This window comes from Caretta caretta, chromosome 1 (assembly GCF_965140235.1).
Source record: "Caretta caretta isolate rCarCar2 chromosome 1, rCarCar1.hap1, whole genome shotgun sequence".
Classification (NCBI taxonomy): Eukaryota; Metazoa; Chordata; order Testudines; family Cheloniidae; genus Caretta; species Caretta caretta.
Genome location: NC_134206.1, coordinates 28,530,703 through 28,556,621, shown reverse-complemented (window position 1 = coordinate 28,556,621; position 25,919 = coordinate 28,530,703). Strand labels below are relative to the sequence as shown.

General features: G+C 41.0%; 1 protein-coding gene across 5 annotated transcripts in view; it reads left to right on the top strand.

The window, feature by feature from the left end:
* MRE11 (MRE11 double strand break repair nuclease) overlaps positions 1-25,919 on the top strand; it is a 58,465-nt gene that overhangs the window by 12,526 nt on the left and 20,020 nt on the right. For 4 of the 5 annotated variants that reach the window (XM_075126779.1, XM_048843208.2, XM_075126776.1 and 1 more), the window contains exons 9-15: positions 139-310; positions 867-947; positions 1,472-1,598; positions 9,146-9,249; positions 19,123-19,296; positions 21,624-21,686; positions 24,401-24,626. In XM_075126779.1, the coding sequence (XP_074982880.1) occupies positions 139-310; positions 867-947; positions 1,472-1,598; positions 9,146-9,249; positions 19,123-19,296; positions 21,624-21,686; positions 24,401-24,626 (947 nt within the window). The remainder of the gene's footprint in view (positions 1-138; positions 311-866; positions 948-1,471; positions 1,599-9,145; positions 9,250-19,122; positions 19,297-21,623; positions 21,687-24,400; positions 24,627-25,919) is intronic. The other variant, XM_075126781.1, reaches the window with a different exon arrangement.

Here is a 25,919-nt window from a genome sequence, read left to right as displayed (position 1 = left end):
CTGCTCTGAGCACATTCTTACTGCTTTAAGGATTTTCAGTGGGGTTAATGTAAGAATGAAGGAGACATTAACCAAAGTTTTGATCTGAATTCTGTGACTTGTCTGTCCTCATTTGAAAAACTATTTATCTAATTCCAGGCACATTGGTTTACTTCACATTAAAGGCAAAAAAATGAATATGGAGAAGATTCCTCTTGAAACCGTACGAAGTTTCTACATAGAGGACATTGTTCTTGCTGATCATCCAGATATTTTTAATCCAGACAATCCAAAAGTAACACAAGCGGTACAAGTATTCTGTATGGAAAAGGTAACTGCTTTGTACTTGAACTGTAGGAAGGGAACGTGATCTTGTGATTAGCGTAGGACTGGAAATTGGAACACCTTCATTTTCTCCCCATATATGCCACTGACATGCTGATGCCTGGGGAAAGTCTCTTCATTACTCTGTCTCTCAATACTGGCCACCCCCTCCCTTCCTTAGAATCGCCAGTCGAATGAAGGATCACAATTGTATCTAATACTGAAGTATTCACATAGTATAGAACTTTATAATATTTGATATGACACTGAACTACCTAATGAAAACTTGAGGAGACTTGTTAGCTACTAACAGGAAACTTAATTCTAATACCGCAGTCTTTTTGTGTTGAGATTGAGTATTTGTGTTTCACACATTTTTGGCCAAATTCTGCCATCTGTTATGCATATGTGCATAAGCTCTTTATTAATTTGACACTTTTTTCTCCCTAACACATTTAGTTTTAGACAATGGCTGGAAAAGTCCAAGTAGCTACAACCAGAGAAAGTAACAGTTGCTGAAGAGTAACTTCTATATTTACCCCCTTACTGCTTGTGCTACTCAGGTTGAAACACTGCTGGATAACGCAGAAAGAGAGCGTCTGGGAAATCCACGCCAGCCAGAAAAACCTCTCATAAGATTACGAGTAAGACTTAGTTGCTTTATTCTAAAACTCTTGTTGATTTGATTGCTTTATGCTACATTTCTTTACAAGTTTTATTTTTAATAATTTATCTGCTCATACACAATTTAAATTTTGTTTGTTTTAAATCCCATCCTCACCGTACATGTACCCTGAGCCTTTTTGGCATGATCAATACTTTCCAGCAGGCAATTGTATGGGATTCCCATCAGTGCATGTCACAGCTCTTCCTTTATTGGTTGGTGGGATAGAAAGCGTTATCAGTTATTAAGGAATGTGATGATGTTCTTTACAGAGGCATACATGCTACCTTTGCCGCACTCCCAGACATAGGCGTGAGAGACTGGATTGGTAATTAAGTGTATGGTGTTAACATTAGCACCTGACCTGGCTCATTGTTCAGACTTTTATTTAAAAAAATAAAAATAAAAGAGAGCGAGAAAGAAACTGATGCATCTTAGACTATTTGAAGTGCTTGGTTTCCTTGCCTCTATCCCAAATTTCATATATTGACGTTCTCATTTTAGGTTGATTACAGTGGAGGTTTTGAACCATTCAGTATTCATCGTTTCAGTCAGAGGTTCATGGAAAGGACAGCTAATCCAAAGGACATTATACACTTTTTCAGACATCGTGAACAAAAAGAGAAAAATGGTAAAAACAGAATTTGTCAGTTAAAAGTAACATGGGAATTTTATTTAACTTTTAAAACTAATATAGGGGTTCACTATCTGTGTAAAATATGTAATTAACAGAGACAGTATTACTATTTTCTTTACTATAGCACCTAGAACCTTAGTCAAGGACCAAGACTCTAACAATAGAAATCTGCAAGGACCCTTCCAAATCCATACAATTTTTGCAGGAGTATGTGTTCTTTGTTTGTTGGTGTTCAGAGGAACACCCTTTCTCAACAGTTTACAGAAAGTGACTTAAAGGCCTCAGAGGACCTTTCTGAACTGTGTGTTTAATACTGTGCATGAAATTGCATCACAGTTGGGTTCTCAAAAAGTGAACAAATTAAGAGGTAGAGTAGCAGTACTTATATGATTTTAAAAGCATCCATAGGGGCTGTGAAAACTTTGGAGAGTTGGGTTTTTCAGTGATTTCTTTCCTTGAGACATGTCAACACATTTACCCATTTGACAAGGGATTTGTCCTGACTTCAGAACATCTGAGTACCACTGGGGTAGGAAATAGCTTTATTATCCACATACAAACTTCCCTAACTCTTTATAAGTCAGTGCACACGTGGAGGCTATCAGAGCTTTTTCTCTCTTCCCTTCCTGGCTACATCCATTTCCTTAGTACATGTTCATCTAAAAGTTGTAGGAAAAATTTGCTGAGGTATATTTGACATCTCTGAAAACCCAATAGCTAAATCTTTGCCTAAAATCCCAGTCTGAAATGGTGCCATGTTTCTCTTTTTGGTTTTAGTAAGAATGAGAGTGCTTGATGTGGAATAGTGTGATCTATTTGCCTTGATCCATTACCAGGTGTCTTCTATCAGAGTGACAGGTTTCAGAGTAACAGCCGTGTTAGTCTGTATTCGCAAAAAGAAAAGGAATACTTGTGGCACCTTAGAGACTAACCAATTTATTTGAGCATAAGCTTTCGTGAGCTACAGCTCACTTCGTCAGATGCATACTGTGGAAAATACAGAAGATGTTTGTTTTTATACACACAAATCATGAAAAAATGGGTGTGTGATCACTCTCCTTACAATGTGTATGATAATCAAGGTGGGCCATTTCCAGCACAAATCCATGGTTTAACAAGAACGTCTGAGGAACAGTGGGGGGGAGGGAATAAACAAGGGGAAATAGGTTACTTTTTATAATGACTCAACCACTCTCAGTCTCTATTCAAGCCTAAGTTAATTGTATCCAATTTGCAAATGAATTCCAATTCAGCACTCTCTCGCTAGAGTCTGGATTTGACGTTTTTTTGTTGTAATATCGCAACTTTCATGTCTGTAATCGCGTGACCAGAGAGATTGAAGTGTTCTCTGACTGGTTTATGAATGTTATAATTCTTGACATCTGATTTGTGTCCATTTATTCTTTTACGTAGAGAGTGTCCAGTTTGACCAATGTACATGGCAGAGGGGCATTGCTGGCACATGATGGCATATATCACATTGGTAGATGTGCAGGTGAATGAGCCTCTGATAGTGTGGCTGATGTGATTAGGCCCTGTGATGGTGTCCCCTGAATAGATATGTAGGCACAGTTGGCAACGGGCTTTGTTGCAAGGATAGGTTCCTGGGTTAGTGGTTCTGTTGTGTGGTATGTGGTTGCTGGTGAGTATTCGCTTCAGGTTGAGGGGCTGTCTGTAGGCAAGGACTGGCCTGTCTCCCAAGATTTGTGAGAGTGTTGGGTCATCCTTCAGGATAGGTTGTAGATCCTTGATAATGCGTTGGAGGGATTTTAGTTGGGGGTTGAAGGTGACAGCTAGTGGCGTTCTGTTATTTTCTTTGTTAGGCCTGTCCTGTAGTAGGTGACTTCTGGGAACTCTTCTGGCTCTATCAATCTGTTTCTTCACTTCTGCAGGTGGGTATTGTAGTTGTAAGAATGCTTGATAGAGATCTTGTAGGTGTTTGTCTCTGTCTGAGGGGTTGGAGCAAATGCGGTTGTATCGCAGAGCTTGGCTGTAGACAATGGATCATGTGGTATGGTCAGGGTGAAAGCTGGAGGCATGTAGGTAGGAATAGCTGTCAGTAGGTTTCCGGTATAGGGTGGTGTTTATGTGACCATCGTTTATTAGCACTGTAGTGTCCAGGAAGTGGATCTCTTGTGTGGACTGGACCAGGCTGAGGTTGATGGTGGGATGGAAATTGTTGAAATCATGGTGGAATTCCTCAAGAGCTTCTTTTCCATGGGTCCAGATGATGAAGATGTCATCAATATAGCACAAGTAGAGTAGGGGCGTTAGAGGACAAGAGCTGAGGAAGCGTTGTTCTAAGTCAGCCATAAAAATGTTGGCATACTGTGGGGCCATGCGGGTAACCCATAGCAGTGCTGCTGATTTGAAGGTATACATTGTCCCCAAATGTAAAATAGTTATGGATAAGGACAAAGTCACAAAGTTCAGCCGCCAGGTTAGCCGTGACATTATCAGGGATACTGTTCTTGACGGCTTGTAGTCCATCTTTGTGTGGAATGTTGGTGTAGAGGCTTCTACATCCATAGTAGCCAGGATGGTGTTATCAGGAAGATCACCTATGGATTGTAGATTCCTCAGGAACTCAGTGGTGTCTCGAAGGTAGCTGGGAGTGCTAGTAGCATAGGGCCTGAGGAGGGAGTCTACATAGCCAGACAATCCTGCTGTCAGGGTGCCAATGCCTGAGATGATGGGGCACCCTGGATTTCTAGGTTTATGGATCTTGGGTAGTAGATAGAATATCCCAGGTCGGGGTTTCAGGGGTGTGTCTGTGCAGATTTGATCTTGTGCTTTTTCAGGGAGTTTCTTGAGCAAATGCTGTAGTTGCTTTTGGTAACTCTCAGTGGGATCAGAGGGTAATGGCTTGTAGAAAGTGGTGTTGGAGAGCTGCCGAGCAGCCTCTTGTTCTGGTTCCTTCCCCACTCTGAACTCTAGGGTACAGATGTGGGGACCTGCATGAAAACCTCCTAAGCTTACTTTTACCAGCTTAGGTGAAAACTTCCTCAACGTACAAATTAATTTTACCCTTTGCCCTTGGAATTTCCACTGCCACCACCAAACTTTAACTGGTTTTACTGGGAAATGTAGTTTGGACACGTCTTTCCCCCAAAATCCTCCCAACCCTTGCACCCCACTTCCTGGGGAAGGTTTGGTAAAAATCCTCACCAATTTGCATAGGTGACCACAGACCCAAACCCTTGGATCTTAGAACAATGAAAAAGCATTCAGTTTTCTTACAAGAAGACTTTTAATAGAAGTAAAGGAATCGCGTCTGTAAAATCAGAATGGTAGATACCTTACAGGGTAATTAGATTCAAAACATAGAGAATCCCTCTAGGCAAAACCTTAAGTTACAAAAAAGACACATAGACAGGGATATCAGAGTGTTCCTTCCATTAAAATAACAACCACTTGTCACAGTGAAAATCCTACTATGCCTAGAATTTTTAATAACTGGTTAATAGTTGTTGACAGTTTTGTCCTAATAATGAATCTCTAATGGTCACTAATGAAGATGTGGTTTCCGTAAGAACATGCTGTGCTGATCTAATGGACTGCTAATGTTGTACATTAGTGCTTTATAAGTAATTTAATTCCATTGACAGGTGTGTATACAGCGGCACTTGAATTAAGTTGAAAACATTATGCTTCATGATTAGTAAACACACTTAAAAAGCTGTTAACTATTTTGAATTATGTTACTGTTCTTCTGGGCAGGATTGTTTGATTTAATTGAGCACATAATTTATTTAAAAATCTTTACCTTATTAGTCTTTTGAAAGTACAAAATAGCTACTGTAAGCTTGATCACTTTGGGTTGAAGAACTTTTCACTTGTCTGCTTAATAAGCAGCTCTACTTTGAAAAGTAAATGTAAAAATGGCATTGTGGGGTTCTGTGTTTGTGTCTCAGTGGCTTCTTTGCTTAATGCCTTTTCACACAAGGTTGGTGACTAGTAGAATTAATACAATTCATGGCTCAGTACAGAATGAGGCACTTGACTTTGCATGTATAACAGATCTGATTGGAAGACACTACAGGTTCACTGTTGTTTCCAGGTGGATAAATGGTTCAGCAGGAGGTGAAAGGGATACAGCTGGAGTTTTTACATCTTACCTCAAAAGTAGATTTCCCATTACAAGACTAGATCTGATGAGCGTATTCACATTGTGTATGAGTGCCAGAAGGGGGATAGGATTGGACTAGTGCTGTTGTAGTGTTTTCCAATGGAAAAGACCTGTTTGGGCTTATCCGATTACTCAGCTATAGTGGTGCTGAAGTAAGTGAGGTTGATTTAGTCCAGTGGTCTCCAAACTGGGGTGCACAAGATGATTGCAGGGAGTGTGCGGCAGCAGGAGCGCCGCTGGACGGCACGCCGCTGTTTTTTTTCTTCAGCAGCAGCTCTGCATGTTCCCCTCCGGTGGCGCACCTGCAGCAGGTCTTCTGGTCTTCACCATGGGGATGCGTGAGCCAAAAAGTTTGGAGACCACTGATTTAGTCCATGGTGTCTGTAGATGTTGATTCTTCTAGATCAGCTCAGATTTTTAGATTATAACTTCTGTGGGACGTGGATATAGTTGACTATATTTTTGCACAGAGCCTAGCACAATGAGGTTCTCGACAGGGGGGTAACTTTTGGGCATTACTGCAGTAATAAGATCTTGGTTGGCACCACTAGTAAAACTGAGCGCACGCTCTGGATCTTGTGTTTGGCTTGGATTTGGAAGTTGGACAGGTGGATATTACGGATTTGTTGAGTGACCATTGTCCTTTTGGTTTGAAGTTAGTATAGACCTATCCTTCAGGGACCTGTTTTTGAAGGTCTTCCCCAAGTCTGATGGAACCAGTGAACTTGGAGGACAGCTTTGATAGAGAATATTGATTAGCCAACTGATTGCTTTATCAGTGCTTTGGTGGGACTTCATAATGTTCCACTAACGATGAGGTGGCCCTGAATGCCCTCTTTGAGAAGGAAGGCAACACAGGTCACCATGGTTTACAGGTGATGTCTTGTGTAGGATGTTCATATTACTTTGTGGATGAACTTGCTAGCTGTTGAAGGCCAGCAGAGAGATACTGGCTGTAATGTTGGTGGAATTTGCCAATACTGTATTTTTCTACGGAGGAGTTGTTGTGTACCCTCTGCTCAAGAAACCAAGTCTTGACTTGGGACTTGGATGAATGCTAGCTGGCTGCCACTTGATCTGGGTAACACAGAGATAATATACATGACTTGTGGGAAGTAGTCCAAAGAGTTTGCAAAGAATAATTTGGCACCTTTCGCTGAAGGATTGTAACCACCATTTGCAGTATAGGTGCATATTTATATATATTACTAGGTCCTGGACTTTTGGATGCTCAGGGTGTGATTGTGGCCAAGATTACTTTTTCCTTCTACAGCTGAGTCGCATCATACGCACATTTAATTTAAGTGAATTCAACTATACACGCTCGGCCAAAAAAAAGAAAAATAACAAGATACCTGTAAATAGTGTGGGCAATTCTGCCCACCATTCCACTCAATGAGCATATGCCCCGGAGTGAGCGTAAGATGGGAGACATGAATCTGCTGTTCCCTCAGTCAGTCTCAGTTCCCACATGCCTTTCATAGGGTGAGCATCTCGCCGCGCTGAGTGTGATCCTAATGTTTAAAGATACATATTTTTTGTACAACATGGTCCCTAAATGCAAGCCAACTACTTCATCTGTTGCTCAACCGAAGAAACAGCGATCTGTTCCAACGCTGGAACACCACCACCCTCCTAGTGAAAAAGTTGTTCCTAATATCCTACCTAAACCTCCCACACTGCAACTTGAGACCATTACTCTTTGTTCTGTCATCTGCTACCACTTGAGAACAGTATAGATCCATCCCCTTTCAGGTAGTGGAAAGCAGCTATCAAATCCCCCTTCAAATGTCCTCCTGCTGCATTTGAAATCGGCAAAGACATTTGAGCTTTAGCTCCTTGAGTATAAGAGAAGGAGCTGCTGACATGGTGTTCTCCATGAGGGGCCTTGGATTTTGGAATTCGCTCTCCTTTTGATCTGCCAAAGCCCAGTTTTTGTTGCTCAGTCCCTCTCTTCTTCCAGGCATTTAGGGGGGTTGGAGGGATTTTATTATTATGCCTGCTACAGATGGAATTCTATTTGGGCATATTTGTATATTTATTATTGGAGTAGAATGAGCAGTCAGGGTATTTACTGTGGAAAATTTAAGTTATAGAAGAACTCCTAGATTGGTGGCCAGTGCTGTTGCAGGAGTCTTATTTTCAACAATGACAGGTTTCAGAGTAACAGCCATGTTAGTCTGTATTCGCAAAAAGAAAAGGAGTACTTGTGGCACCTTAGAGACTAACCAATTTATTTGAGCATAAGCTTTCGTGAGCTACAGCTCACTTCATCGGATGCATAAAGTGGAAAATACAGTGAGGATGTTTTTATACACACAGACCATGAAAAAATGGGTGTTTATCACTACAAAAGGTTTTCTCTCCCCTCACCCCACTCTCCTGCTGGTAATAGCTTATCTAAAGTGATCACTCTCCTTACAATGTGTATGATAATCAAGGTGGGCCATTTCCAGCACAAATCCAGGGTTTAACAAGAACGTCTGAGGAACAGTGGGGGGGGGTAATAAACAAGGGGAAATAGGTTACTTTTTATAATGACTCAACCACTCCCAGTCTCTATTCAAGCCTAAGTTAATTGTATCCAATTTGCAAATTAATTCCAATTCAGCAGTCTCTCGTTGGAGTCTGTTTCTGAAGTTTTTCTGTTGTAATGTGCCAGCAATGCCCCTTTGCCATGTACATTGGTCAAACTGGACAGTCTCTACGTAAAAGAATAAATGGACACAAATCAGATGTCAAGAATTATAACATTCATAAACCAGTCAGAGAACACTTCAATCTCTCTGGTCACTCGATTAGACATGAAAGTTGCGATATTACAACAGAAAAACTTCAGAAACAGACTCCAACGAGAGACTGCTGAATTGGAATTAATTTGCAAACTGGATACAATTAACTTAGGCTTGAATAGAGACTGGGAGTGGTTGAGTCATTATAAAAAGTAACCTATTTCCCCTTGTTTATTCCCTCCCCCCCCCCGTTCCTCAGACGTTCTTGTTAAACCCTGGATTTGTGCTGGAAATGGCCCACCTTGATTATCATACACATTGTAAGGAGAGTGATCACTTTAGATAAGCTATTACCAGCAGGAGAGTGGGGTGAGGGGAGAGAAAACCTTTTGTAGTGATAAAACACCCATTTTTTTTCATGGTCTGTGTGTATAAAAACATTCTCACTGTATTTTCCACTGAATGCATCTGATGAAGTGAGCTGTAGCTCACGAAAGCTTGTGCTCAAATAAATTGATTAGTCTCTAAGGTGCCACAAGTACTCTTTTTTTCTATTTTCAAAGTTTCAATTTTTATTACCTTTTGTATTATAATGAATCAGGGTGATGTTAGTAGCTTTTAACACCTAAATTGATGTATGAAGATAAAAATAGGTTCTTATTTTAATATATCTTTTCTAGAAGATGAGATTAATTTTGAAAAGCTCACTCGAAGACCTGCTTCGGAGGGAACAACCCTGAGAGTGGAAGACCTTGTGAAGCAATATTTCCAGACAGCAGAGCAGGTAACTTCATTGTTGTGTTTTTAAGTCCTGGGTGCATTTATGAAATCACACATTTGATTGCTATGGTGATAGGGTTTTTTCCCTGTGGAGATTTGACAGGGCTCTGTCCTTTGTGCCCCTTCTTGTCTCGCTCTATATCTTATCTTTGGGTAATCTCGTCTGCAAACACAAATTCAGTTACCCTCTCTGTACTGAAAACTCACTTGTCTCTTTCTATCCAAACTGAAATATCTGCTCTCTCTCTCTGACATCTCCTCCTCATGGATGTCTGGCTATCAGCTCAAGCTCCACATGGCTTAAGCTGAGCTCCTAAACTCTCCCTCCCGCCCCTCAACTTCCTTTCTTGATCACTGTGGACAGTGCCAGCATCCTGCATGTCACTCAGGCCTATAACCTGGGTCCTGTTTGACTCAGATCTCGCTCTCTACGTGCTCATGTACAGGCTTAGCATCTCTAAGATATATGCTTTCTAATCCATCCACACAGCTAAAATTCTTGTCCAGGCTCTTATCATCAATATCTTTCTCTTTGGTCTTGACAAATGCAGTCTTGTCTTACTCAGTCAAAATGATGCTACTGAGATCATTTTCCAAGTCTGTTGCTTTGACCATGTTGCCCCTCTGTTTGCATCCCTCCACTGGCTCCCCACCCTTCTCTGTTGCATCAAGCATAAGCTGCTTGTCTTAATTTTCAAGGCCCTTCATGGTCTATCCCCATCATACCTATCATCTCTTATTGGCTACTGAGATGTTAACTCTCTCTCGCTTCAGATCAGCCTGTGGCACCAACCTCTATCTCCCACTTCGTGTTTTCTCTCATGCTTGGGAGGAGCTCCCAGTCAACATCCACAAAACTAACAACTTATCCTCCTTCAAAAACCTCCTCAAAATTCTCCTTTGCCAGGATGGCAACAAAAAACTTGACAACAGTTAGTCACTGTGTTGAGCCTATCATGCTGACCAGTATTGGCTCGTCGTTTCCTTGTATTCTATCTATATCCGTCTCTTGTCTTGTACTAGATTGTAAGCTCTTTGGGGCAGAGACTGTCTTTTTTTGTTTGTTGGTTTGTAGGTCCCTAAGTGCTACTGTAATATATTCATATTCTTTTCTCTCTCTCTCTCCCTCTTCTCTCTTCCCCCATCTAAGCCACCTGAAATGAGTATAAATTGTAGGGTGGTCGTGCGGTTTAACAAAATTAATCATGTGATTAAACAATAATAGAATACACTAAAGTTAAATATTTTTGGATGTTTTCTGCCTTTTCAAATATACTGATTTCAATTACAACACAGAATACAAGGTCTACAGTGCTCACTTTATTTATTTTTTATTACAAATATTCGCACTGTAAAAAAAACAAAAGAAATAATATTTTTCAATTCACCTAATACAAGTACTGTAGTGCAGTCTCTTTATCATGAAAGTTGAACTTACAAATGTAGAATTGTGTAAACAAACAACAAAAAAACCCCAAAATGCATTCAAAAATAAAACAATGTAAAGTTTTAGATTCTGCAAGTCCACTTAGTCCTACTTTTTGTTCAGCCAATCACTCGGACAAACAAGTTTTGACATTGTAAGCACTTCTTGTTTACAATGTCACCTGAAAGTGAGAACAGGCATTCTCATGGCACTGTTGTAGCCAGCGTCGCAAGATATTTATGTGCTCGATGCGCTAAAGATTCATATGTCCCTTCATGCTTCAACTACCATTCTAGGAGACGTGCGTCCATGCTGATGACTGGTTCTGCTCAATAACAATCCAAAGCAGTGCAGTCCAACACATGTTCATTTTCTTTATCTGAGTCAGATGCCACAAGTAGAAGGTTGATTTTCTTTTTTGTTGGTTCTGTAGTTTACGCATCAGAGTCTTTTAAGACTTCTAAAAGCATGCTTCACACCTCCTCCCTCTCCGATTTTGGATGGCACTTCAGATTTTTAAACCTTGGGGTGAGTGCTATAGCTATCTTTTAGAAATCTCACATTGGTACCTTCTTTGTGTTTTGTCAAATCTGCAGTGAAAGTGTTCTTAATGAATAACATGTGCTGGGAATCGTCCTAGACTGCTATAACATGAAATATATGGCAGAATGCGGGTAGAACAGAGCAGGGGACATACAATTCTCCCCCAAGGAGTTCAGTCAGAAATTTAATTTACGCTTGTTAAAAAAAATAATGAGTTATCAGCATGGAAGCATGTCCTCTGGAATGGTGGCCGAAGGGGCATATGATTGTTTAGCATATCTGGCATGTAAATACCTTGCAGTGCTGTTTACAAAAGTGCAATTCAAATGCCTGTTCTCACTTTCTGGTGACATTGTAAATAAGAAGAGGGCAGAATTATCTCCTGTAAATGTAAACAAACTTGTTTGACTTAGCTATTGGCTGAACAAGAAGTAGGACTGAGTGGACTTGTAGGCTCTGAAGTTTTACATTGTTTTGGTTTTGAGTGCAGTTATGTAACAAAAAAAAAATCTACATTTGTAAGTTGCACTTCCATGACAGAGATTGCAATACCGTACTTGTATGAGGTGAATTGAAAAATACTATTTCTTTTGTTTAGCATTTTTACAGTGCAAATATTTGTAATCAAAAATAATATACACTTTGATTTCAGTTACAACACAGAATACAATATATATGAAAATGTAGAAAAACATGCAAAATATTTAATAAATTTCAATTGGTATTCTATTGTTTAACAGTGTGATTAAAACCACGATTAATTGTGATTAATTTTTTTGAGTTAATCGCGTGAGTTAACTGTGATTAATCGACAGCCCTAATAATATCCACTTTGGATTCAACATTTTTTGAACTAATTAAATATTAAGAATGTACTCTAAATTAGGCACAGTCAAGCTAATCACTTTACCAGATTTTGAAGGAAAATAACATGGTTAATAAAGCCGCTTTTATTCCCCTTCGCTCATGTCCAAACTATAAGTTGCATTAGGTCAGAAACTCTTACTATGGGTATGTCTACACTACGAAATTAGGTCGAATTTATAGAAGTCGGTTTTTTTAGAAATCGTTTTTATATAGTCGATTGTGTATGTCCCCACACAAAATGCTCTAAGTGCATTAGGTGCAGTAACTTGGTGGAGTGCTTCCACAGTACCGAGGCTAGTGACGACTTCTGGAGCGTTGCACTGTGGGTAGCTATCCCACAGTTCCCGCAGTCTCCGCCGCCCATTGGAATTCTGGGTTGAGATCCCAATGCCTGATGGGGCAAAAACGTTGTCGCGGGTGGTTCTGGGTGCATGTCGTCAGGCCCTCCCTCCATGAAAGCAACGGCAGACAATCGTTTCACGCCTTTTTTCCTGAGTTACCTGTGCAGACGCCATACCACAGCAAGCATGGAGCCCGCTCAGCTCACTGTCACCGTACGTCTCCTGGGTGCTGGCAGACGTGGTAATGCACTGCTACACAGCAACAGCAACCCATTGCCTTGTGGCAGCAGACGGTGCAGTAGGCCTGATAACCATCATCGTCATCATGTCCGAGGTGCTCCTGGCCGCCTCGGTAAGGTCGGTCAGGAGGGCCTGGGCAGACATGGGTGCAGGGACTGAAATAGGAGTGACTCGACCAGGTCATTCTCTTTAGTCCTTCCGGCAGTCCTGTTGTACCAGCTTTTGGTGAGCAGCTAGGAGATGAGTATGGCTAGTAGTCCTATTGCACCGTCTGCTGCCAGCCAAAAATGTAAAAGATAGATGGAGTAGATCAAAACAAGAAATAGACCAGATTTATTTTGTATTCATGTGCTCTCCCCCCCTTTCCTCCCTCCCTCTGTGATATCAACGGCCAACAATCGTTTTGGTGAGGTCTGTCAGGGGCACCTTGAAAAGTTTAATGGAGATTCAGTCCTGCCTGAAATACCGGGAGGAGGGATAGCTCAGTGGGTTGAGCATTGGGTTGAGCATTGGCCTGCTAAACCCAGGGTTTTGAGTTCAATCTTGAGGGGGCCATTCTGTGTGGCAGGTTTTTTTTTTCTCCTTGATGTAAAGCCACCCCCTTTTGTTGATTTTAATTCCCTGTAAGCCAACCCTGTAAGCCATGTTGTCAGTCGCCCCTCCTTCCGTCAGACCAATGGCAGACAATCGTTCCGCACCTTTTTTCTGTGCAGACGCCATACCCCGGCAAGCATGGAGCCTGCTCAGATCACTTTGGCAATTAGGAGCACATTAAACACCATGCGCATTATCCAGCTGTATATGCAGCACCAGAACCTGGCAAAGTGAAACCGGGCGAGTAGGCGACGTCAGCGCGGTGACGAGAGTGATGAGGACATGTACACAGACTTCTCTCAAAGCACGGGCCCTGGCAATGTGGGAATCATGGTGCTAATAGGGCAGGTTCATGCCATGGAATGCCGATTCTGGGCCCGGAAAACAAGCACAGACTGGTGGGACCGCATAGTGTTGCAGATCTGGAACGATACCCAGTGGCTGCGAAACTTTCACATGCGTAAGGGCACTTTCATGGAACTTCGTGACTTGCTTTCCACTTCATGGAGGCGCAAGAATACCAAGATGAGAGCAGCCCTCACAGTTGAGAAGCGAGTGGCAATATCCCTGTGGAAGCTTGCAATGCCAGACAGCTACCGGTCAGTCGGGAATCAGTTTGGAGTGGGCAGATCTACTGTGGGGGTTGCTGTGATGCAAGTAGCCAACGCAATCAAAGATCTGCTGATATCAAGGGTAGTGACCCTGAGAAATGTGCAGGTCATAGTGGTTGGCTTTGCTGCAATGGGATTCCTAACTGTGGTGGGGCCATAGATGGAACCCATCTCCCTATCTTGGCACCGGAGCACCAAGCTGGCGAGTACATAAACCTCAAAGGGTACTTTTCAATAGTGCTGCAAGCACTGATGGATCACAAGGGACGTTTCACCAACATCAACGTGGGATGGCCGGGAAAGGTACATGACGCTCGCATCTTCAGGAACTCTGGTCTGTTTCAAAAGCTGCAGGAAAGGACTTTCTTCCCAGACCAGAAAATAACCGTTGGGAATGTTGAAATGCCTATAGTTATCCTTAAGGACCCAGCCTAACCCTTAATGCCCTGGCTCATGAAGCCATACAGGCAGCCTGGACAGTAGTCAGGAGCTGTTCAACTACAGGCTGAGCAAGTGCAGAATGGTGGTAGAATGTGCATTTGGATGTTTAAAAGCGCGCTGGCGCAGTTTACTGACTCATTTAGACCTCAGCGAAACCAATATTCCCATTGTTATTACTGCTTGCTGTGTGCTCCACAATATCTGTGAGAGTAAGGGAGAGACAGAAGAGCACAGGAGGGCGCGGTGCACATCAGAGAAGCTTTGAAAACCGGTTTCATGACTGGCCAGGCTACGGTGTGAAAGTTCTGTTTGTTTCTCCTTGATGGAAACCCCCCTCCCCTGCCCTTGGTTCACTCTACTTCCCTGTAAGCTAACCACCCTCCCCTCCCCACTTCGATCACCACTTGCAGAGGCATTAAAGTCATTGTTGCTTCTCATTCATGCATTCTTTATTAATTCATCACACAAATAGGGGGATAACTGCCAAGGTAGCCCAGGAGGGGTGGTGGAGAAGGGAAGCACTGGGTGGGGTGGTGGAGGAGGGAAGGACAAGGCCACACAGCACTTCATAAAAGTTTAAAACTTATTGAATGCCAGCCTTCTGTTGCTTGGGCAATCCTCTGGGGTGGAGTGGCTGGAGGCCCCCCCCCCACCGCGTTCTTGGGCGTCTGGGTAAGGAGGCTACGGAACTTGGGGAAGAGGGCAGTTGGTTACACAGGGGCTGTAGCGGTGGTCTGTGCTCCAGCTGCCTTTTCTGCAGCTCAACTATACTCTGGAGCATATTAGTTCGATCCTCCAGCAGCCTCAGCATTGAATCCTGTCTTCTCTCATCATGCTGCCGCCACCTAGCAGCTTCAGCCCTCTCTTCAGCCCGCCACCTCTCTTCCTGGTCATTTTGTGCTTTCCTGCACTCTGACATTGTCTGCCTCCACGCATTTGTCTATGCTCTGTCAGTGTGGGAGGACAGCATGAGCTCAGAGAACATTTCATCGCGAGTGCTTTTTTTTCGCCTTCTAATCTTCCTCTACCCTCTGGGAAGGAGAAGATCCTGTGATCCTTGAAACACATGCAACTGGTGGAGAGAAAAAAAGGGACAGTGGTATTTAAAAAGACACATTTTATAGAACAATGGGTACGCTCTTTCACGGTAAACCTTGCTGTTAACATTACATACATAGCAAGTGCTTTCTGTTAAAAGGTCGCATTTTGCCTCCCCCCACCGCATGGCTCACCCCTCCCTGTGGCTGACAGTGGGAAACATTTCTGTTCAGCCACAGGCAAACAGCCCAGCAGAACGGGCACCTTTGAATGTCCCCTTAAGAAAAGCACCCTATTTCAACCAGGTGACCATGAATGATACCACTCTCCTGAGGATAACACAGAGAGATAAAGAACGGATGTTGTTTGAAAGCCAGCAAACATACGCTGTAGTGCTTTGTTCTGCAATGATTCCCGACTACGTGCTACTGGCCTGGCGTGGTAAAGTGTCCTACCATGGTGGACGGAATAAGGCTGCCCTACCCATAAACCCCTTTTGCAAAGGCTTTGGGAGTACATCCAGGAGAGCTTTATGGAGATGTCCCTGGAGGATTTCCGCTCCATCCCCAGACATGTTAACAGACTTTTTCTGTAGCTGTACTGGCTGTGAATGCCAGGGCAAATTAATCATTAAACACATTTGCTTTTAAACCATGTATACTATTTAAAAAGGTACACTCACCAGAGGTCCCTTCTCCGCCTGGCGGGTCTGGAAGGCAGCCTTGGGTGGGTTCGGGGGGTACTGGCTCCAGGTCCAGGATGAGAAACAGTTCCTGGCTGTCGGGAAAACTGGTTTCTCCGCTTGCTTGCTGTGAGCTATCTACAACCTCATCATCATCATCTTCCTCGTTCCCCAAACCTGCTTTCGTGTTGTCTCCCTCTCCATTGAAGGAGTCAAAGCACACTGTTGGGGTAGTGATGGCTGAACCCCCTAAAATGGCATGCAGCTCATCATAGAAGTGGCATGTTTGGGGCTCTGACCCGGAGCGGCCGTTCGCCTCTCTGGTTTTCTGGTAGGCTTGCCTCAGCTCCTTAAGTTTCACGCGGCACTGCTTTGGGTCCCTGTTATGGCCTCTGTCCTTCATGTCCTGAGAGATTTTGACAAATGTTTTGGCATTTCGAAAACTGGAATGGAGTTCTGATAGCACGGATTCCTCTCCCCATACAGTGATCAGATCCCGTACCTCCCATTCGGTCCATGCTGGAGCTCTTTTGCAATTCTGGGACTCCATCATGGTCACCTCTGCTGATGAGCTCTGCATGGTCACCTGCAGCTTGCCACGCTGGCCAAGCAGGAAATGAGATTCAAAAGTTTGCGGGTCTTTTCCTGTCTACCTGGCCAGTGCATCTGAGTGGAGAGTGCTGTCCAGAGCGGTCACAGTGGAGCACTCTGGGATAGCTCCCAGAGGCCAATACCATCTAATTGCATCCACAGTACCACAAATTCGACCTGGCAAGGCCGATTTCAGCGCTGATCGCCTTGTCGGGAGTGGAGTAAAGAAATCGATTTTAAGAGCCCTTTTAAGTCGGGGGAAAAAAGCGCTTTGTTGTGTGGACGGGTGCAGGGTTAAATCAATTTAACGCTGCTAAATTCGACCTCAACTCCTAGTGTAGACCAGGGCTAAGATGCTAATGCTTTACACTTTCTATTTTCAGATGACATTGGTGTGTATAAAACTTAGGAAAATAGTTCCACTGATGTGAATATGAGTAAGAGTTGGCAGAATTAGGCCCATATGTCCTGATTCTATGAAATGCTGAGGAGTTTGCAGGACTTGGGTCTTTAGAGACTCCCAGTGGTGTTAATTCAAGTAGGCACAGGGTACTCTCTCAAAATGTTATGAAATGAAAGAAAAAGGATTCAGTATTCTGTATTTATCACAGTGTTGGAAGTTTTTAATGTCCTGTTATAACAGCTTGCTATTGCATTAGTTTTCTTTAATTACAGTAATAGCTTAAGCTTTCGTGAGCTACAGCTCACTTCATCGGATGCATACTGTGGAAAGTATAGAAGATCTTTTTATACACACAAAGCATGAAAAAATGGGTGTTTACCACTACAAAAGGTTTTCTCTCCCCCCACCCCACTCTCCTGCTGGTAATAGCTTATCTAAAGTGATCACTCTCCTTACAATGTGTATCATATATCATACTCACAAAAGCTTATGATACACATTGTAAGGAGAGTGATCACTTTAGATAAGCTATTACCAGCAGGAGAGTGGGGTGGGGGGAGAGAAAACCTTTTGTAGTGGTAAACACCCATTTTTTCATGCTTTGTGTGTATAAAAAGATCTTCTATACTTTCCACAGTATGCATCCAATGAAGTGAGATGTAGCTCACGAAAGCTTATGCTCAAATAAATTGGTTAGTCTCTAAGGTGCCACAAGTACTCCTTTTCTTTTTGCGAATACAGACTAACACGGCTGTTACTCTGAAACCAGTAATAGCTTTTCCATTTTGTGACAGAATTTTGTGACAGATTTCCTGTTAATACATTTATATACGAATTTACTGACTGTCAAAAATACTTCCTTAAAAAATAAAGAGAGTTCTAAGTGTAATGCTGGTGCATTTGCTTCATGGGGACTAACAGCTAATTTTAATAGCTAAAAAGGTATTTTTTTTCAAGTGTATTTAATTTAACTGTTTCTCAGGAGAAAAGGCTCCACTGCTTCTGACATAACTCTTTTTATAAAATAGCACCTTAAGCGACAGCTGGAAGATTGGAAAATAAATTAAGTATATATAATGTTCCCGAGTAGAGTGTTGGTGCTGCATTATCACAGACTAAAGAGAGCATGCTATTCAAATGTCAGTATCCTTGCTTTGAAGATCTGGCTACTCTGAAAAAAGAATATTGCAAAATAACATTAGTAATTTCTACATTTTGGTTTAATCAACAGCTGTAGCACTATTCTGGCATGATATAACTAGTAGGAATTACTATTGGTTACAGAAATTACAAACTTCCAGTGTTAGGAGCTATTGATCATTCAGAACACAATATTACCTGTCCTATAATTTTTACTGCTTTCTCGATATGAAATAACTTTAATATAAATATAATAGATTCTGCTTTATAGAAATCCTGAGAATAACCGCTTCCGGTTAATGGAAACATATTGCCAGGAACCAATCTGTCCCATTAATATTAATGTTAATAGGATTCGGATATTAACCACAGGTATAACACTTAGTAGCAACTTTTTTAGAGGAGAGGTCGATCCTATAATTAACTTTCAGGCTCTGAACATGTGCAGCTAAGTGCTCCTGCTGTGTGCCATGGCTTCCAAAGGCATGGACCTAACTCTCATCAATAAAGTTTGTGTGCTGGAGGCCCTACAAAAGCACTGTGCTAAGCAAGTAAGAGTGGCTGAAAGGTTTGATGTCTCCAAAGTCCATTGATTCTTGCGTTCAGAACAGCCATAACATTATCAATTCTTCTATTTAAATGATTCATTTGTGAGATGAATTTTACTCTTTTCTTCCATCACTAATCATAATGCTTTTTAGCTTAATTGATCCTTAATTTGTTTTACATAATACATTAATCCTTTAATGCTAAAGGTTCTTGACTAGAAAGAATCTCCTGTTACCTTTTCCTGATGTTATCCAATTCTTTGACTAACATCTTAAAATATTTTTGTGTATTTCTCTTTTCTGAAGAATAATATGACTGTAATACTCTGGGATATATATTGCTGTTTGAGGGAAGTTTTTTGTCTTGGTTTTTGTTTTAACCTTTCCCCCCCTCCCTCTCTATCGCTTACAGAAAGTACAGCTTTCACTCTTGACTGAAAGAGGCATGGGTGAAGCAGTGCAGGAATTTGTTGACAAAGAAGAGAAAGATGCTATAGAAGAGTTGGTGAAATTTCAGTTAGAAAAAACTCAGAGGTTTCTTAAGGAACGTCACACCGATGCAGAGGAGGCAAAAATAGATGAGGAGGTTAGTACCAAATTACTCAGTCCTTCTGGTTAGGAGAAGCCTAGGTTGTAGCTCAAGATTGTTGACAGCTTTGTAAGTATTTTGAAGCTTGCACAACACCTGCCTCTAGCCAGTCCCCTCAGTGGTTCACATTCATGAACACACACAAAAATTAAATATATTACTTAAAAGCTGCTTAATCTGTTTTTAAAATTGTATCTTTTAGTTTGATATGTTGCTTCCTACTTCATGTTAGTGGATCATAATAGGATCTTACGTGTACACAGTCTGTCAGTTTTTAAGTATATGTGGCCTACAAGTTAAGCTCTGCACAAACTCTGACTGAGATAACGTACATACTGGCACGTATTGGTAGACACAAATGTTTAGTTTGCCTTTTAAGACTTGGGACCAAATTGACCACTGATGTTTATCAGTCATCTTTGGATTGCACTTGCTCATGCCAATGGTGAATATGGCCATTGGTTAAAACAGTAGCAGCTTGATGACTAGTTTGAATTTAAACTTTTTACTGTAAACAGAGCAGTGGGTCTAGATGTATATTCTGTGATGCAAGTTTTCTCTTTCCATTTTTTCCTTTCTCTCTTTCACCTCCTCCTTACCTTCACTTTTATTTTTCCTCTTTATTCCTGACCTCTACCCATGTTTTCTCTGGGGTCTACTGTATTTCTTCATATCCCACTACCTCTCGTTGCTCTATTGCCCATTCTCTGTTACTTTTACACTTTGCACATGTTGTGACCTTTGAGCTTCCAGACTTACTTCTTACAGCTGAGTTCACAATTCAAGTATGTAAAAGTTCATAAGATGTTACAATAGCATATAATAATAAATGTTGATAGGAAAAGGTAGGAAAGGAAGACCAAATAACTGAATTAGCTTTAACAAAAAGGCTAAGTCGATATAATTTAAAGACTGTGTTAAAATTATGCTTGCTAACAACAGGAGATGTGGAGCCAGAAGTTAATGAGCCAAAACTGGTATACCACATATTAGCCCTAATTAGTAGATTAAAATAACAAGAGGATGGGCAATTCTACCCTTTTTGGATCCTTAAATGAAAGAGATTTTGTGGGGAATGAAAAAAGAAAAACTGGAGGGAAAAACAAACAGAAGCTATGGCAACCGAGTTTCACCATCATGGCTGCTACCCCATGTGTTTTCTGGGACCCCAGGCCTTCATTATCATGGTCCTGAAAGGTGTCCTGACCAAAACAGGACAAAGAAAGAGGAACTCAGATGACATCATCACCTCTACCAGCTCCAACTGAAAGCCAAACACTATGTGGGATAACATTTGTTACCATCTTTAACATTCTAAAAGACTGTCAAACAATGGGGCTTTTTTCCATCTAAAAACAGTTTACAGCTAAAGGGAAATAGAACAAGAGATGCTGTTAAAATGGAATACTTTACATTTCAGTTTCTTTAACTGTTTTCCCTTCTTTTTTGTGTCTTTAATAAAAAGGTGAAAGGATTTTTAATAGTGTATTTATCATGGTGCTAAACAAGCTGAGGTCTCTGTATCTTAAGGCCCAGACCTTGTTTAACATTGTTTAATGTTAGATAGTGACTATGTTATGTTAATGCCTTTTGCCTGTATATTCCATCTAAAGTAATGTATCTCCTTTCCTTTCTACCCCATATCAAGCATGTTTTCAGCCAGTGCTGAGCTGTATTGCACTGGCTCACATCCCATGAAATGTGAGATTCATGGGCTGCATGCAGCGTTGGCCTCCCTGCCTCCTATGGATTTTGAACATGTTGGGCATCCTTTGTTCTCACGCTAGATCGAATGTGAGAAGAGCACCAGCCCCATGATTTTTTCTGCAGATGCCCGTTGCTGGCATGCTCTACTATCTAATGGTGCCAATAAGTAGTAGTGGGGATACAGACCTACGTCAAGCCTTCAATCTCTGGTGGTGATTTCTTTTTACTAGGAGTGGACTAGATTAAACTATTCTACATTACTTAATGATTTTTTATTTTGCTTCTCAAAAAGAGGTGTCTCTATATCTCTTGTGTATTCTAGACTCATCCTATTACAAACATATCTCAAATGTATTGTTTGTACCTGGTAATATAATTGTTGCTCTTTACAGTCAGAAAAGCCTTCCTGGTAAAGCGTTCAATAGTGATAATACCATTCTATTTCTGTTCAAAACAAATCCAGTAAAATAACAGACATTCAGTTGATTTCTCTAAAAATCTAAGTTCACCACTAAGCTATTAAAACAGGAACACTTTTCTTGGAATTTTTGTGTCTTCAGGTATTGTACAGTCCAGACTATTAATTTGGTCTTATATTTTATATTACTGTGATCTAGGTGCGAAAATTTAGGGAGACCAGAAAAGAAAATATTGAAGAGGAAGAGGAAGAAGTTCGTGAGGTAATTCCCCTAAAACAGAAATGTAGGATGTAGAATGTGTCTTTATTGATGTTGCATGAGTGGAGCACTGTCGTCTTCTATTAATGTATAATAGAATAAATAATAGATACATTCTGTATCACCTAGGCCTAATTGTTCAAGAAGGATGAGAGAATTCTGTGGCAAGTTTTGTTGATTTCTGTGAAAGAGAGAGATCCCACAAGGTCTTGTGTGGGATGCAGAATTGCAAATCACCTGAAAATATCCTTGTGTGTGATACGCCCTCAAAGTCACAGCATGCTTCTGGTTTAAAAGTCAAACAAAAAACATTCTGAATTTGGATGTCCGGTTTACAGTTCTCTTTAGATTGCAAATAACAAATTTTGTTGTTTTTCTCTACATTATAAAGTCACTACAGTTTATTTTTAAAAGGTAAAAATCCCAGATTATATTGCTATTCATCTGGGTGAAAACAAACAGTTTCATTGTAGAAGACACAAGAACGTGTCAGTAAATTGCAGAATAACTAAGCAACTATCAAAAATTATGCAAATCGTAAAGAAATTCAAACATAAATATCCACTTTGCTATGTATAATTTGCTTATGTGGACTCTCTTCCTGGTACATAATTGTGGGACATAATCCCACGCATAAAACCTATATTAAGACTCCTAATAAGTGAAGTCCCAGAATCTATTAAATTGACCTTTATGTAAGTGGTTTTGCAATTACTGTGGATTTTTTTGTTTGACAAAAGGATACCGGGTTTCTGTTCTGTCTTTTGGCAGCAGCCTCGTGCTGTATATCTAGGGAGACATATTGAAGCATAGAATGTATTCAAAAGTCCAGAGTAAAGTATTTAATAGTCCATTTATGCAGGGTATATTTATGAGAGACAGAGCACAAAATAAATGGCCTAACTGGAGCCACTGCCCAGTCATCCATATGACTGGTATCATTTGGGAGACAGCTCTGCCAAAAAAACCAACCTCGGATCCATAAGATTTAGACAAGCAATTGCAAATTTTCAACCCAAAGTTAGCAGTGCCTGAGCAGTCCCAGAAGCAGTGAATTAATGTCCCTATTGATGAACTACATTTCAGGCAGATGTCTGAGTCTAATGTTCATAGTGTTTGTAGTCAGGTTGGTCCCAGAATATGAATAATTTAAAAAAAGAACGAGTAGCTTTCCTGATTTTTTTTTTTTTCTTTCTTCCAGTGTGTGGGAGCATGTAATGGATTTGGGTTGTTTTTTTCTGAGGTGGTCCATTCTGGAGTATGGGAGGTGAAGGAGAGAGTTCCTCAATTTTTCTTCAATCCTTCTGCAAAGCTGTTCAGAATCTAATGTCCATTTATCTATAAGAAGGAAAATGTCTACTTGAGCAATGTATATTCGGGTTCACCACCATAGAATTAGATGTGATTGGCAAACTCTGGGTGTGTCAAAATAAGCACTTAGTTTTCAGCAAGCCAGGGTGTAAATCTCCACACTAGGCTGTCGTGTGCTAAAAGTTCCCTCATTTGTGCTTTGATCTATCCTGCTTTGAAACAGGAGTAAAGGGCACTAAAAGTTCCCCGGTGCAAGGTAGTAGGATCCACACAGATACTTAGTGTGTGGCAGGCTAGTGTGAGGTAGATTTATACCGCAGCTTGCCTTTAACTAAAGTTTTTGTGTAGACAGGTCCTTTCAATAAGCAGTGCTGAACTCTAGCTGTAAAGCTGTGTTTCAGATTAGTGAGGTGAAAATTACAAATACTACCTAGTCAGGAGGCCCTTTTGCCTCATATGGTTCAAATTTATAGTGTAGATGGGAAGTTAGTTATGTTCTTATGCCCTGGACTGTCTCTGGATCAAATTTTCAAAACTGTCTAAATGACTTAGGCTCCTAAGTCCCAGTGAAAGTCAGTAAGGGACTTAAAGTCACTTAATTATAACAACAATAATAATAGCACCTATGTCCTCTGTGTGGTTAAACTATGATTTAAGTTCATGTCTAAACTACAAATGGGAATATGGACCAGAGGATCACTGTGCAGACAGGGGCTTGTGGAAATCTAGAAATGCCAAATTCACTTCCAGCCTGGGTCTTCTCATTTAATGACTTCAGTGGATTTACATTGGTGTAAGTGAAAGCAGAATAGAACCCTTAATCTTTTTAAGAAAGAAAAAAGAAATAAATGTTAACAGTCCACTCATTCATAAACCCCATTAATCTTTATACCAGATGGCTGTTCCCTTTCTTTGTATCTTTACTTCACTTCTCCTCCAAACTGTTTTCGCTCTCATTTGTTTTTTAAATCACAGTCCTTGGGTTGTAGATACTGCTCAGTTGTTCAAATACTTTTTCCCCTTTTCTTTTATTAAGCCTTAATGACCCATCTTTCATAAGCAGTTTTTGCTAAGTTAATGGAAGAATATGCACATTGCCTCTTAGAGAAAGCTGTTTTCTCTGTTGTAGGTTGGCTGACTTGTTAGTCCATTTCACAATTTGTTGTAACAGTAGTTTTTTCAGACTTCTTTGAATGGGAGTGAAGCATTCTGTAAACAATCATGACTTAGTGTACAAATTGGGACTGCATCAAAATGACTAGAAAAGAGACATCTATTTTCTGACTGACATACATTACCATTGAAGTTGGCCCTAAATCTGAGTTCTTATAAACACGTCACCACTATGATTTCAACCCTTGTGCATTTTACTATTAATATTAAATATTCTGTATCGTTTCTTTCAGGCTATGACCAGGGCTAGAGCTCACAGATCTCATGAGGCTGCTCTTGCCTCTGGCTCTAGTGATGATGATCTTATGGATATTGGAATGTCAGAACAAAAAAACAATGATGATTCAGATGCTGGCACCTCTGCATCATTCAGCAGAGGAAGAGGTCGAGGAAGGGGTCAGGCAAGAGGTGGAAGAGGGCAAATCTCAACATCAAGAGGAGCCTCTCGAAGGGGAAGAGGTCCATAGTTTCTTACATTCCTTGTATTGCAATTATTAGCAGTTTTCCCTTGTTTTAAAAAAAAAAAGGCCTTTTTTGTAATGCTCCCATGAAATGCCCTATTGGCTTATTGTTTAATTAGGTTCCTGATGTAATAATCTTTTTATTGCCAGCGTTTTTGGCACCAGTTACTGCAGTAACTTGCCACCTTACAAAGTTGAAATATTCAGGTTTTGACGAGGAAAAAATACCATGCTCCTATGCTGCAGTAGTTATCGCAGTTTCTTGGGGAAGCCCCATGAAGAGAGATGTATGTCTATTCTTTTGTATTAAAATTAGGCAATACCTCTGCTGGCTGGTGTTTGTATTATGATAGCTTCCAACATGGGCTAGGTGCTGACCATGTGCAGAAGGTAGTCTCTTCCTCCAAGGGCTTGTAAAACCAGTAGTCCTTCCCAAGGCTTAGAAAACTTGTCTTAATCAGGGAAGTGGGAGTGTTAGGATATAGATATTCAGGCCTGTCTGTAAAGGCCTATACTCTAAGAATTTAGGTGTATTCCTATCACTTGGCTAGTTAGAGGTATAAAAGAAAGAATCAAAATCACTGTCTGCCAGTGTAAGGGCCTTCTCTTACTGTGACAGTCTGAGGCCCTGTTCTTAGGCTAAGGCCTTTGGCTAAGCGACAGAGGCAGCCATAAGCTGGGAAGTGAATGGTCACATCCTCACATTCCAAACTAGTCACATTGAAATAAGGTGCTATTGGGCTGTTAGGAATTTAATCCTGTCCTTATAGTGCCTATCACCTCCAGAGAAAGGGAAGTGCCTAGAAGCTGTAAAAGGAAATTGAGGTTGATAGTTTTCTGTCTGGTAAGAACTCACTTATCAATAGACACAGCTGGGAAACTCTTATGTCTTTACAGATGTAGTTGTGAAATCCTCACTTCTGTATTGTTTTGTCATTATAGTTCCCACTTTGCTATTGTTTATTGGCATGGTCTCTGTCTGGTTCTGTGATTGCTTCTGTCTGCTGTATAATTAATTTTGCTGGGTGTAAACTAATTAAGGTGGTGGGATATAATTGGTTAGCTAATCCATGTTAGGATTGGTTAGTTAAATTTTAGTAGAATGATTGGTTAAGGTATAGCTAAGAATATTACTATATAAATTAGGGGCAAACAGGAAGTAAGTTGGGATTCGAAAATAAGGAAAAAGGAACTTGTATTTAGCTTGCTGGAAGTTCACCCCAATAAACATCGAATTGTTTGCACCTTCGGACTTCGGGTATTGTTGCTCTCTGTTCATGCGAGAAGAACC